The sequence below is a fragment of the Ceratotherium simum genome, chromosome 10 (genome assembly GCF_057802395.1).
Source record: "Ceratotherium simum simum isolate JZ-2026a chromosome 10, ASM5780239v1, whole genome shotgun sequence".
NCBI lineage: Eukaryota > Metazoa > Chordata > Mammalia > Perissodactyla > Rhinocerotidae > Ceratotherium > Ceratotherium simum.
The window spans coordinates 68,858,419-68,873,808 of NC_141909.1; the positions used below are offsets into that span (position 1 = coordinate 68,858,419).

Here is a 15,390-nt window from a genome sequence, read left to right on the forward strand (position 1 = left end):
ATTCCACGAGAGCTCATAATGGGTCAATGAGTCAGTGGTGAGCACCTCCATTAACTGTATTAATTTACACTATGTCACCTTAATGACATTTTGTCACAGCTACCTTTTCTGACATCTACATAGCTATTCAAAAGTAATATAACAACTTTTGAAGGCATTAAGGAAAATTAGTATTAGAACTTCAGTAAGTTGAATGTCATTGTTACCAAGACTATGCTAGAGGTGAGAAATAAAAAAAAAAAATAAAGTAAAAACTAACTGGCCCGACTTAACTCAGGAGACCTCGCTCCTGAAAGGTCACTTCACCAACACTCCCTCTCTGCCCAGCTTGTACTCATTACCACAGGAAGAGACTGACATTAATCAAGAGAGACAGAATAAACCCACAACTCTGTTCTGGTTCTCTCTCACATGATTATCTGACTAAGTTAGTAGATATTACAGAGATATTTTTCTTCAGAAATGGAAAAACATTTCTTTAAAATTATATCAAATGCTTTATTTTAACAGCTTTAGGGATAAGAAATCAAAAGCTTAGGGTTTAACACATGGTTAGCAAAACTGTTCTTACTCTTAGTAACATATTCTTCCCTGCTAAATCAGGTATTCTTTTAGAGAGAAAAAAATACTGTACACTTTAATCAATCTATTTAAACACAAATTTAGAAAATCTCAAGTTACCACAAGTATTACCAAAAAAACTTCTCTCTAACATGCCCTTAATGAGGACCCCAAAATTCTGATGCTTAAAGGGAAAGATTGATACATTTGGACACGCACAAACACAAAAACATAAGGGAAACATAGTAAAGCTGAAAAACTGAGAAATCATATTGCAATGCAACTGTCTGTAATTTCAAAGATCTTTTTCAAATCAATAGGAAATAGAAATATGACCCAACTGAAAAATGGGCAAAAGATACGAGTAAGTTTACAAGTCAATAAACATACGAAAAATGCTCAACTTCACTCATAATTAATGAAATGCAAGCCAAAACAAAGATAACTCCATTTTTCACTCACCAGATTAGCAAAAGTTACACTATTTATCATAATAGTGATGATGGGTGCATGGGGAAGGAGGGATCCTTACACATTGCTGTAAGGAGTGAATTATATTTGGGAATGATGGTTGGCAATATCTTTCAAAATTAAAAATGTATAAAGCCTTTGAGCCACCAATACCATTAACAGAAACTATTCTTTACATATATACACAAAGTTCATCAAGTTGTCTGTGCAAGGACGTTGACTGCAGCCTTGTGTTGTACAGTAACAATCAGGGAGAAAGATAAACTACTCATCAATAGGAAATTGTGTAAGTAAATCATTGTATATTTATGGAAGAGTCTACATGGAAAGATATTCAAGATATATTACCATAAAATATGAAAGGTTCGGGGGTGGTGGTAGGAGAGCAATCCGTGCAATGTCAAGTTGGGGAAATGAGCTTCTCATGAACTAATTAAGTTGGGGGGATGGGGAGATGGTACCTGTTTGTATTCAGTATGGCTCCTTGAAGATAAAATATAAAAAACCTCCCAAATTAGTGATAGTCACATTGGTCTTTGTCCTTGATGATGTGATCCCAGGAGCCAAAAGAATACAAGTAGTAACAAAATGTAAATGTTTCTGAAAAGGAGAATCCCAGCAGATTTAGAAGGAAAAGACTCATATGGGCATTGGTTATCAGAGACTGACATGTAACTTGGTGAGATATTTCGTGATGAAAAGCATCCATAAAGTTCTCAGGATACAAAGTAAAGCCTAAAACTCTATCTATGTACATAAATCAGAACGACTGACTCTGATGGGTGTGTGGGCTTGTGAGGGTGAATCTTTGAATTAAGTTGAAAACTCAAGTTTCTTTTTTGTGATGATGTCAAACAAGAGTGAGCAGGCATTTCCACTTGAAAAAGTTTGATATAATACGGATGCAGCTCTGAATTAAGATATAAATAATCTTACATATGATAGGAAGCCTTAAAATATAGATAAGAATATTTAATTCACATATGAAATGTTTATTGAATGTTTTTTTATGAATACTGTGCTAATTCTAGGACTCCTCATTTTCTGTTAATCCTCAAAGTGTTACTAAATAAGAAACGGACTCACTCCCTGATTTCATGGGTAGTAGATCAGTTTAAATGATGGTTTAGGGCCGGCCCCGTGGCTTAGCGGTTAAGTGCGCGCACTCCGCTGCTGGCGGCCGGGGTTCGGATCCCGGGCGCGCACTAACGCACCGCTTCTCCCGCCATGCTGAGGCCAGGTCCCACATACAGCAACTAGAAGGATGTGCAGCCGTGACATACAACTATCTACTGGGGCTTTGGGGGGAAAATAAATAAATAAATAAAATCTTTAAATGATGGTTTATGGATATTTTAGAGTTTAATTCCTCAGTGAGGTTATGTCTGTTAGGAGAAAAATGTGGGCCTTAAAGAGTTTAATATAGTAAGGATGCATATTAAACTATCTTATTTCCAAATGTGGGTATGTTGCGTGCATAAATTAATATGCATTTATGCAAACTTTGATGGCAACAAATAAAACACACAGATATGCTACATACTACTTGGATCCATTTCCTTTGTTTTCTGCTTTGGAAAAGAACTGAATAAAAGTTGTATTCACTCAATTTGCTTACAGTTCAGTAACACTATAATTGCCTTTTAAAAACCTTTGCAACAGATAAGCATAAATATGTAAATGATAATTTTGACTTTAATTCATTGCCTTTTGTTGGATTAAGACTCTAAATGAAATGACACTATAACATTTTTATATTCAACAGTATAAGTGGCAGTGACGGGAAAAAATTTGCCTTGAAGAAAAAGGGCTTAAAATAAGAAACACATATACCTATGCAATAACCTGATCAGATAATATTATCAGGAAAAAAATGAAAAATATGAGAGAACAAATGTATTTTATTGTTTTGAATACAACCTTTTCTTTTGTTTTAACAAAAGCCCATAGAAATGAATAACAAATGTTTGTATTTAACAATAGTAGTAGTACCAACTGTAAAATTACTCTGCTCTCCGGCTGTTCCTGGACATTGTGTGCGTGTTGGTTTAACCTAATGTGTATCGTTGCATAGTATCCCCAGGCACAGTCAAGTAAAAGCTAAGGCTGTACCAAAAAAGCCTACATTTTAAATGGGTCTTGTCATTAATGCTTTATTAATTGCCCCAGGCTACATAAACCCAAAGCTGGGGAAGCTATAACAATATGACACATTAAGGTCAAACCCAATTCCTGCTGTGTTTTATGGAATAGGCCAAATACTGTGTTAATAGCAGGAAAGCCAATTTATGGGCTTTTCTTTCCATCTCCTGATTATTCGATCTAAATCAGATAGGAATTTTTTGAAATAACGAAAACACCTTAACTGAATAATATAAAAGAATTATGAATCATTTTCTGTGATGCTCAAAATTATTTCCTTCAGTTTCCTTTTACGTTAGATGTACTACATAATTTTAAAATATGATGGAACAAAGCTGTAGTATAAAATGTCTTATTTACCCAATTAAATAAAAAAATCAAAATTTCAACATATTTTGAAATTAAATTAATATCAACAAATAAAAGAGCCTACCTTTACGTCAGAAGTATCTCTCTGACTAGTTCTCCAAGACCTCGCAACCGATGAGAAGGTTCGATCTGGATGGTCAAATTTTCCATCATTTGCATTGAGGAAGAAGGTTGTGAAAGGTTCCTAAGCCAAAAAAAAAAAAATCAGGAATTTGACCCTTCTGAACACAGCTGCCCTCACTCCTTTGTAAAATATGACTGTCTTTGAAACCCTCTTGAGGTAAAAATAGTGCAGGGTCCTGGAAAGATGCCTACACCAAGGAGTCTAGAGGTGCCGGTCTGGGCCTGAGGGGGCCGCTGAGGCACCTGTCCCTCTGCAGCCATGGCAGGCCATTTTGCTTCTTGGGCTTTAGTCTTCTGATCTATAAAATGATGGAGTTCTAGTGCTCTATGATTTTACGACAAATGATTTTGCATTATTGTCAATTTATAACAGATTTTCTTTCTCATAACTAAGGCCATACATAGTAACACTGTAATAAGAAAATCATTCCAATGCTGTTTACTCCTCTGTGTGGAATTGGGTAGGGAATGTCCACCTTAGATAACCTGTGCAAGTCTACTAAAGTATTTGAACCACATTATGGCCTGACCATCTTTTTAAAATGCAAACCCAGTGGGGCCGGCCTGGTGGCATAGTGATTAAGTTCGCGGGCTCCTCTTTGGCGGCCTGGGGTTCGCAGGTTCGGATCCCAGGCACGGACATACCACCACTCATCAAGCCATGCTGTGGCAGGCATCCCATATGTAGAGTGGAGGAAGATGGGTACAGATGTTAGCTCATGGCCAATCTATCTCACCAAAAAAAAAAAAAGTAAATCCCTGCTTAAAATCCCTCACTAGTTCTTCAGAGCTCTTAGGAGAAAGTCTAAACTATTTAATTTGTCTGAAAAGAGCCAGAATGATCTGGAACCTGCTTAACTCCCATCTCGCCATCCCCTTCTTCACATTCTAAGGTCTTGCCAGGCAGCTCTCATTTCTTGTCCCTTGCACGTGATGTTCCCTCTTTCTGGTACAAACTTATCCCTCTACTCACCATCCTTACTTGGCTAAGTTCTTTTTACCTTTAAGTCTCAGCCAAGATGTCATTTTCTCCTAAAAGACTTTCCTTGATTTGCCAAGCTTTCCAGTATGCTCAAATAGAAACTTATATTTCCTGAAACACATGACTGAAGCATTTGTCACACTGTTTTGCAACTGATTTTTAACTTGTCTATCTTCCCCACTATATGAATAGGTTCCACATCTATCTTATTCACAGTTTTATCTCCAACACTTAGGATAACTCCTGGTAAACAGAAGTTGCTCGATGTATAATCTGTTGAAGGAATGAATGAAATAAATTAAGTGCAAGTAAGACCAGATAAACTCTAGTCCTTTTACTATTCCGTGACTATTACCTCATGATAACATAGTGTTTGTCACTCTATACATGCTCCCATAGCAGGAAGCCTGGGAATTACCTTATCACAAGGTGCTAATGCATTCAATATTAATGCTTTCTTCCATAGTTTTTATGTTGGGAGGGAGGCATTATTTCTGATCTTATTAAATTTGCTTCCAAATTCAAAAGGATTATTAATAACATTCATTCTTATTAAGTATTTCTTTGTTAGCTACAAGTATAACAAAGATAAATACATATTTCCTTTTCCACAGTTCAATTCTTCTCTCAAGTCTAGGATGAATGACACGTAATCTCTAGGTACAATAATGCTAACAAATTGATAATGGCATTTTCCTAAATATTTAGGTTTTTTTCCTTTAATATATAATCTCTGTTCATTCTTTTATATCTATAAAATACTACTTTGTCCCTTTAAACTCCTCTTTTTGTCACTAGCCATAAAGCCTGGCTGTTGGGCAACAGCTACGAATATTCATCGTCCTCAGTATCTTTCTGAAATTTAGTGTGGCTAGATGTCATCAATTTTATGAGTTTGTAAGTATTGCCAATACTTCATGTTCAGTATTGAACGACAGAAAAGTATGATGAAAGAGATAATATGAAGAATGATATAATAATATATTGCTAACAGGGTATTATTGATTCACTGAAAATCAAATATGCACCCAGGAAGTCCATATTGCTGTTTAAGATTTCAAGTGATATGAGAGACAAATAGATGTCACTGAAGTTAAGTTATGAAGAAAAATTTTAAGAGATATCCTTCACTAATTAATTTGCTTTGTAGATTTTTAACTCATTATTAAACATAAGGTAGTTAATACAATATATCTTACCACTAAATTCAACTAATTACAGTGGGGATGTAACAATTCTAGAAGTAGCAATGGTAAATCAAATGAAACACGACAGTTCTAAGTTTGAATCTTGGTAGAACAATTTGCCTCTGTCAGGCAAGTTACCTAACGTTGAGTAGCTGTGTTAAGGAGCCGTATCACAGCTCCTTCACCTGAGTTAACTGGGAATGACAATACCTTGGGGATAATTATGGCAATAAATAAGATTACATAATACTTAGAAAGCTTGAAGGACCTTACCCACAAAGAGTTATGAAAATGACTACCAGCTTTATGCTCTGTGTCAAGTTTTCACTGCTGGGCTCTGCATCAGACTGCCAGTTCCCTAGACAACCCGACCAGACTCTTAGCTCCTTAGGTCTTATTCTCCTCTGTATCCTTAGCACGAAGCACAGCACTTAGCTCATATTTAGTGTTTAATAAATGTTTGTTGACTAAACATATAAGGTACTATTGGGAAAGGAAGTATGGTTGGGTAAGAGTAAGATATAGTTTTGCTTGTCAGTTCTTAACCACTAGTTTGACCAAAAACTTGTATCTTCAGAATCTACTTCTTCATTATTCTAGGATGCTGATGTAAGGCGTTTATTTTTTATTTGTAGGTAGTAGGCAGAGATTAATTTAGAGGAATCAGACTTGTCTCTGTGATTTTTAACCTATTAAATAGATGTGAGTGAAGACCCATTTATACATGCAAAGCCTTACTTCTAATCATCAGCCGCTAAAAGCTGATTTCTACCCCAACCTAAATTATAAAATCCTTCCTGGTTTTCAACACTTAACAAAGATCTGCCAAGAACAGCACAGATGGGAATAGTGAAAAAAAAAATCTGACATTGAAGAATTATATTTATTTCTTGTCATGAAGTTTATGAAGCTGGTAGCACCCAAAAGCAGAGAACTATTGAAGAATTCCACATTTCATGGTTTTAAGTAGCTTTTAAAAAGATCTGATAACAACTGTTTTAGGGTCAAGTACTACATTACTGACATATATTCTCATTATTCCTGAAGGCCTCCGGCTGCTACAGTGGTAGAGTACAAATAGAAATTGATAACCTATTTGTTTATAAGTGGGTATTGATCTTTCAAGCTCTGATTACCATGGAGATTACCTTTTTCCATGTGTTTCCCTATTACCTTCAAGACATAGTGCAGGGCTTTTCTTTTTCATTTGATTCATGCCTGACTAACATGGAGGATCAAGTGCTATATTAAGCTTAAGGAACTTTTATATTTCTTCACCTAACACATGTTGAGTGAACCATTTTCTATGTGTATATCACCATACTAGATATTTTATTATTATACTAGAAAAGCTTTTGGCTTGGAAGACAAGATGTACAAATGAATAAATATTAAACAGAAATTTCAGAAATTAAAATATTGGCACTTGGGCTTTAAAAACTTTGGGTTAGGTCCTGCATTCTAAGTGGCTGATGGCCAACTTCCTTCTAATTACATCTACCCTAAGGTCACTTCATATCTTCCAACCGTTTTTTAGTGCTAGAAAACCAAACTAAAATTATTCTACACTGGAAGTACCTGTCCCACTGAATTCTATCATAACCTTTAGTCCCCTGCAAGGACACTAACAACTTTTCCTGCCTTTCAATGATTACAGACCAATTAATTCCATCCTGGGCCATCTAACCCAGGTCCTCTAACCCCTATTCTTTTTAGCCAACTCCTTTATTCTTCAGCCTTAGGGGATTTTTGCTCAGTTATCTCTTAAGAATCTTTTCTTTACTTTTTTGTGAGGAAGATCAGCCCTGAGCTAACATCCATGCCAATCCTCCTCTTTTTTTGCTAAGGAAGACCGGCCCTGAGCTAACATCTATTGTCAATCCTCCTCCTTTTTTTCTCTTTTTCTCAAAGCCCCAGTAGATAGTTGTATGTCACAGTTGCACATCCTTCTAGTTGCTGTATGTGGGACGCCGCCTCAGCATGGCCCGACAAGCAGTGTGTCGGTGCGCGCCCGGGATCTGAACCCGGGCCACCAGCAGCGGAGCGTGCGCACTTAACCGCTAAGCCACAAGGCCGGCCCCTTAAGAATCTTTTCTGAAGTCCCTCTCCCCTTGTAATTTTCTTCTTTTCCTTCTCCTCATTTCATTTGAAACAAACCCCATCTATGGGTAATAGGTAATGCCTGAGACATAACTATATCAAAGAAAAGATGTATATTTGAAATGATATGAAGCATAATAAAGATCAAAGGGAAGGGAACTGAGGGTTACTGAGCACGTTTCTGTGTTCAGCACTATATTATTTCAGTTACCTCAATCCTATTATCCTTCAGACTAGGTAAAATTATTCTCATCTTACATCTGAGAAAATTCAAGGTCACATTCTAGGAAACGAAGGAAACATCATTTCTACTGTGCTTTGTCTAACTTTAGAAGTTTATTTTCTCCCATTGCTTTTGAAAGCACCCAGAAGTATCTTTTAGAATCTCTAAAAAGTCTCTATTAATTAATCCATGTACCTATTATATATACTAGGCTCTTGGTTACGAATTCCTCATCTTCCTCTAAGTAAATCTGCACTGTCCTTAAGCATCAGTATTCAAGGTAAACATGACAATAGGATTTTATTCAGTAGCATTATCTTTTGGGTTTAATTACAACTCTTGCAAAAGTGTTTCTACTATTTTTTTTCACTACAAATATATACTTTTAAAGACATATTATGGTTTAAACACACTCTTGGGTAAGCTTTCAAAGCAACCCATAATTTATTTAAAAAGTCCCAAATTCTAAACATCTGATTTATAAACCAACTTTTGTTGCACAACCTATTTAACTTCCTAAGAATTATGATTAAATATTTGACAAATGAGTTTTGAATAGGTAGGTTGAATATACTGAATTTGGAAGGTGAATAAGTTATTGAGGGATGTAAAGGTCAGAGAGTAAGATTTAATTACTTCTGTGTGTATGTTAGATGTTATATATTCAGGGTAAGATTGAAAGTAAAAACATTCCATGTAAAATGTGTCCTTTTATACTAGTTAATATCTGAAGAAACTCCACTATAAAAGTTTATTCATCATTTGGCCAACAGCAGCTATCAAGAAAACAGTCTTTTCAGAGTCTTGTAATTTAGACAAGTGATTTCACTGGTAGTTTGTCTAAAATAATATTTTTAATTTAAGGTAATGAGGTACGTAGTTAATTAGCATTTTAAAGCAATTATTATCATTACCATACTAAATACAACTACTGAAACTAATAATGAGTTTAATGACTTTAGGTCTAAAAGCCTTGAAAAGTAAAGGGAAGATACTTAATCTGTATTTTGTTTTAATGAACAAATTCTTATTGACACAAATTTTAATGCATTTTCTACTTCATAAACTCCTTGGGATGGGAGTGAGGAAATCACCATTCCCTGGGCCATTAGGTTAAACACTTAGTAAGCTATTAGAGCACGATACTTCTATTTATAACAGCATGACATAAGATGTGTTGGCTAAATGAATTCCCATACAAGCAATCCTATGGATCTGGTCTGTCCAAAACAGTAGCCACCAGCCACATGTGACTATTGAGTACTTGAAATATGGCTATTTCAAACTGAATGTGTTATAAATATAAAATACATTCTGGATTTCAAAGAATTAGTACCAAAAAAAAGTAAAATATCTCCTTAATTTTTATATTGGTTACATGTTGAAATTGTAACATTTTAGATATATTGGGTTAACAAGTATATTTATTAAAATTCATTTCACCTATTTCTTTTTACTCTTAAATGTGGCTACTAGAAATTTTAAATTACATAAATGTCTTGCATTATAGTTGTGCAGCACTGCTATAGACAATACTAAAAGGGCATGTGTAGGATAAATATGCATAGAATTTCTGCCATATCCTTGAATAGATTCAAATTTTTACTCCATTTCACTGAGATAATAAATCAACTTAAGGATGAATTATGATTTACGATTTGAGGAAGTTGTTAGCTTATCAGGGATAGTAGAGTGTTAACTTAAGCTCTTGATAACAAGTATTTTTATAAACTCACAAAAAAGTCTTATAAATCTGACTTCAGACTGATTACACAAAAACCATAGAATACCATTTTATATATTTCAAAATACTATCATATCTATACTTTCACTGAATTCTCAAAACAACCCAGTTGATAATGTTTTTTCAGAAACAGTTCCTGACTCTTTTTTTTTTTTAATCCCCAAAATACCCAAGAGAGGTGTCTTCCTCTCCCCATGGCAGTGGCTCACTACAGCAATGACTGTCTTTGATGGAACCTGAGGTGATAAGAAAAGGCCTCCCAGGCTGAATATTTCTGGTTTAAATATTTTCTAAAAATTTCCTTTTCTAACAGTTTTGTAAGTGCCTCTGAGAGTTCCACATGGACTAACTCAATGAAGCCCAAGAACTTGTGCTGCTTAAGAAGCACATCTCACGGGCTGCTTAAGCCCAGGTGTGTCTTCTCTTACCTTCCAGAGGGAATTCTAAGCAGGAAACAGAACTTTAACTTTACTGACACACTTTTTCTCTAGGTTTTTTGTTTTTTTTTTACCCCCTTTGCTAATTTTTTTGTTACAACATTTATAACATGCACAGCTAATCAGTCATTTCCCACTGATGGCAGTAAAGATTTAGAATTTGGTTTTATGGTTTGACCATTTGGTGATCAGAGAACCTAATTTATTAATCTTTTTATTTTTTTGTCTGCCTATGTGTGAGCCCAAATCAAATAAGAACATATTTTATGTCCATTGTAAAGGACACCAGTTCTTTGAGATCTTGACGGGTAAATTTTTGTGTTTCTGTGTTTAGTTTTGACCCGTGGCTGAAACTGCAGAACAGCAGTGATTAGTTCTCTATATATCTCTGCGTCTGTAATTCAGAAAAGCCTTTACCTCTTGTGTGAGTGTGAAGTATTTTCCTACATCTGGAGAGTATTAATAAACTATTACAATCCATAAACTAAAGGTGCGCTGTTTTGATTGGTTTATAGTAGTAAACAGGTACTTTATAAATCCAATATTTCTAAAAAATTAACAGAAAATAAAGAAATAGAACTTCTTATACATTAAAAGTGCTAGAGTTAAAAAAATATTTCTTAACAAACTGCTAGCTCAGAAGCATTTTTACAAAAGAACCCAAGTTCACATAATTAAGGTGACTCTTTGGACAAATTAGACAAACAACTTTGGTCTAAAATTGAAAGCTTTATGTCTTTTCTTTTAGTTTATAATTACAGAGTTTATTTTTTAAAATAAAGTTTGAGTTTATTTTCTCACAGACTAGTTAATCTAAACTTCTTTAACTTCTTATGCTGGTTTAGGATTATGAAAAATATATAATTTGTGTTCAATTAAACTGAATCATAATTCTGACAAACTTTTTTTAATAAAAGTAATTGTTTGTGGTATGTCACTTATCAGTGATTTACAAGTTACTTAAAACATACTCATACTACATATTTGTTGTAAGTTCAATTTCTCCCCATAACGGAGAGAATGTTCAAGGAAGACCTCCAAACTAGCTGTCATTTAGGCAGAGGAAAAAAAAAAACTTTCAAAATAGGAGACGCATTCCCATGTGTGCACATTTTTATGTCTGCTGCTTTACCAATGTGTTTATAAGGCAAATCAGCCTCATGCAACACAGTGGTATGAAGCATATTTTGGTAAGGAGAGAAAATATTACTGATTGTATTGATTTACAGATTTGATTTAGCATTCTATAATACTCCTCAGTCACTTACAGTAAAAAAAAAAAAAAAAAAATCAGACGATCTGACCCCAGTAACTGCTCTTAACTAGACTAGATTGGAGGAGGCAAGACTTAAGGCAAAGAAATTTGTAAAGAGCTTTTGTAATATTCTAGACTAGAAATAATAGGAAAATAACTAAGGAAATGCCAGAGTTAATAAAGAAAAGGAGAGAGATTGTAGAGATATTAGTTGGTAGAACCTATCTGATGTGACATCTGATTGGATGTAAGGGGCTAGTAAAATAGAGAAAATATCTATACTGGGTAACTGGGTGAGTGATCATGCCATTTATTTAGATAGAAAATACAGGAGGAACCACAGCAGGTTTGTGAGGGAGATGAGGGGTTCATTTCTGGAAATGGTGTTTATGGCTATTATGTGATATTCAGGTAGAAATATCCAGTAGGCACTTGGAAATGTAGGTCAGGAGCCCAAGAGTAATGTCTGCAATGAAGACAGAAGGTGGAAGTCATTAGCTTATAATTCAATGACAAAGCCCAGATAAAGTATACACAAAAATCCTGGGGAATAGAAACACTGAGAAAAAGAAATCTGAGCATGAGACTGGGCAAGACAGTTAGGATGATAAGAGGGAAACCAGGAGATGATGTCAGAAGAGCCATGAGAGGTAAGAATTTCAAGATGGAGAAAGTGAGCAATGGTATCAAATGCTTCAGATACATCATGGTAAGAAATGGGAAGCTCTAGCCACATAACCTGCGACCTCCACAAGAACAATTCAGTAAAGTGATGGGTATGAAACCTAAATCAACCTGGCTAAAGATTGATGGGAGGTGATAAGCTAGAGATAAGCACAATGCTGTGCAGTTCAGTAGAGGATGTGCTTTTAGTACTTTTGACTATGAAGGGAGAAAACGGGAGTAACTGCAGAGTGGGCGGGGGCTGGAAGGAAGCTTCTCTGTATGTATGTATGTATGTATGTATGCATTTATTTTAAAGATTGGAAGACTTAAGTATATTTATGTCTTAGGAGAAAGAGAAAATAACAGAAAGAAGTCTTCAAAACATTTAGAAACTGTTTTTAAAATAGACTGCCCAAGAAGCAAGATTGAGAGGGCCAAGGGAGAGTGCCAGCTTGCGATAGTCAGTGAGAAAGGAAACAGTGGATATCAAGGTGCACTCCAAGAGTCTGGTTCCTTTTATAACTGATTTAGGCTTAAGAAGCTCATAATAATCTATCTTCCTAACCCAATTTTGCAAATGAGACAATCCATTAAAAAAAAAGGATTCAAGTTTTGCTAGTTTGGAATCTCATTTCTATTTCACTGGTCTCTAATCTTTGCTTAAAACAAATAAGTATATTTGATTTTTATTTAATTTACTTATGTTAAAAACTTGAAGGTATTAAAGGCTAACTGTAACTTAACGAAGATACTCACAATTCGAACAAGCCAGGATAAGGTAGAGGTTGCTGTTGAATAATGTGTATTATAATGGTAGGGTGGGCTTTGATCATCCTCCCACGTCTCATAGCGTTCTGCATAAAACACAGCTCTCTTTGGGTTCAAAGCACCAATTGGCTATAAAAAGAGAAAAGAAGCATTTTGGTTAATACAGTCACATTAGACATTCTATATTATATCTCTTGATCCTGAGAGTATTTACTGTTAATTCATTTTAAGCACAGAGCATATATTATTTTGTATTATATCTTTACCAAATTTGATTTTGATATTAATTACAAATCACTACACTTGCTCAAAATAACCCAAGAAGGTGAATTTATGTATGTAATGTTTCTAGATTTTACTAACAGTTTCAGTAAACTGGATTGCCTGAGATGATCCAGTTTAAACTGTTAAGGTGAAACCAATATTTTTATGTTATTTTCCTGCCCACTTAAGAACAACCATAATGAATATTTAGTTTGATCACAGGAAATCCAATGAGGAGAAAGTGAAGCAGCTGACCACGTCATAGCCATATTAGAGAAAACTTTGTCTTAATAGCCTGTCACCCAGAGTTTCAAAGACAACAATCACCCATATGGAAACCCCGTTGGAATGTTAGTTCCATTCTGTTATTATACAAATGGAGCATGTATCCTGTTTATTTAGTTAAACTACAAACCTAAGGCTGATAGAAATAATCCAGACAATTCAGATTTCCTGAAAAGTATTTTGTTAAGGCCGCTAAGACCATTCCCATCAGTACTACCACACTACCTATTATGATGTTAATCCCTATAGTAGAGCACACAGTAAAATGCTCAGGATACAATATGTATATTTTTTTCAACAAAGCATGTATTAATTGAATCATTGTCTCAAACTTCGTAGCACACCTAACCATTAAGAATTTCTAGTATATAGTCCTCCTGATTTCCAATAGCAAACTGCCTTAGCCTAAGTTTTTATCTGATTTTGGTTCAACGGGATATAGGGTCCACTCTTATGATACCTAATAGCTACAATATTTTGTTTTAGGTTGCATACTACAAAAATAAATGCTTACAGAGAAAACAAAAGATGAATACTAAGTATAATATATAACTCCTTTATTTCAAAATTTAATATTACTAGTTAAGTATGAAGTTCCCCCCAAGGCTTAATTTTAACAAGAGAAGTAGTAGAAAATTAGTGTTTCGATGGGGCAAATAATGTTACACAAGAGACAAAGATTCATTTATTAATTGCATGTAAGCTTTTTCTTTCTGTCCCAGGGGACTAATTCAAACAACACAATGTTGTCAGCAGTTAAAAGTCTGTTAGAATTTCCATAATAAGCTCTTATTTGCAAGGGTTCTTATACTGAATATTAAAATTATTTGTAAATTATGTTCATTTTTTCTTTAACTTAATTATGACTTAATGACTAAACAATTTAATTTTTAAAAACTTTAGTTTAAATATATTTTTTAAATGTTCTAGGGCTTAAACTTTATTCTGTGTTAAATTTCACTGGTTATCTCTCAAATCTTTTTTACATAGATGTAAACAGGCAATGTAATGTCATTAAATGTCACATAAAATAATAATAATTAAAACAAATATAATAATTACTTTATTGGTAAAAGAGTAATTACTAAGAGTGGAATAAATGTGAGTTCTGTTACTGAACTGAAATAGCAAGTTTTTAATTAAAAATGGCCTATGTATTTTATACTATTCTAGATGTACAGATATCAGTTTTTCTAACTCAATGTTATAAGTATTTCTTTCAATGTATTTAAAATGTTTAATATTTTGTTCTGTCTTGAATATGCTAATAGATCTTTCACATGCATACAATGTCTGCACAATCCCTAAGCATTGACCTTATCTGATATTGTTTGTTTTGCTCACAAAACATTCTTGTAAAAGGAACATGGCCCTTCCTCTAATCTTTTCCAGCCTTCTCTTCAACTACTGGAAAAGGGATAAAATAAATATTTACACTTTTAACTTTACTCAAGTTTCATCAAAGTCATTTTATTGGAGTGTTTTATAGAACAATACTTTGTAGGAAACAGCTGCACATGAGTAACTTTTTAAAATATGTTTCTAATTTTTATCTAATGCATTTAGAAATAAATTTTATTAAAAAAATATAAGTGATTTGGTTTGCACTTATTATTTTTCTATTATTTTGCTTCTAATAATCAAGCAGCAGTAAATCATTCAAAGGAAAAATGCTTCTAAATGGCTGTTTAGGAAATGAGAATTTCATCACAGATGACATATTTTCTTATAGGATCCAAATAGATATAATCATCTATCTATCTATCTATCTATCTATCTATCTATCTATCTATCTATCTATCATCTACCTACC

The 15,390-nt window shown here is 34.2% G+C and overlaps 1 protein-coding gene across 4 annotated transcripts in view; it reads right to left on the bottom strand.

Annotated features, from left to right (window-relative positions):
- NBEA (neurobeachin) overlaps positions 1–15,390 on the bottom strand; it is a 690,698-nt gene that overhangs the window by 69,052 nt on the left and 606,256 nt on the right. For all 4 annotated transcript variants that reach the window (XM_087436200.1, XM_014791275.2, XM_087436202.1 and 1 more), the window contains 2 exons: positions 13,017–13,157; positions 3,608–3,727 (listed from right to left, as the gene is read on the bottom strand). In XM_087436200.1, coding sequence (XP_087292326.1) covers positions 3,608–3,727; positions 13,017–13,157 — 261 coding nt within the window. The remainder of the gene's footprint in view (positions 1–3,607; positions 3,728–13,016; positions 13,158–15,390) is intronic.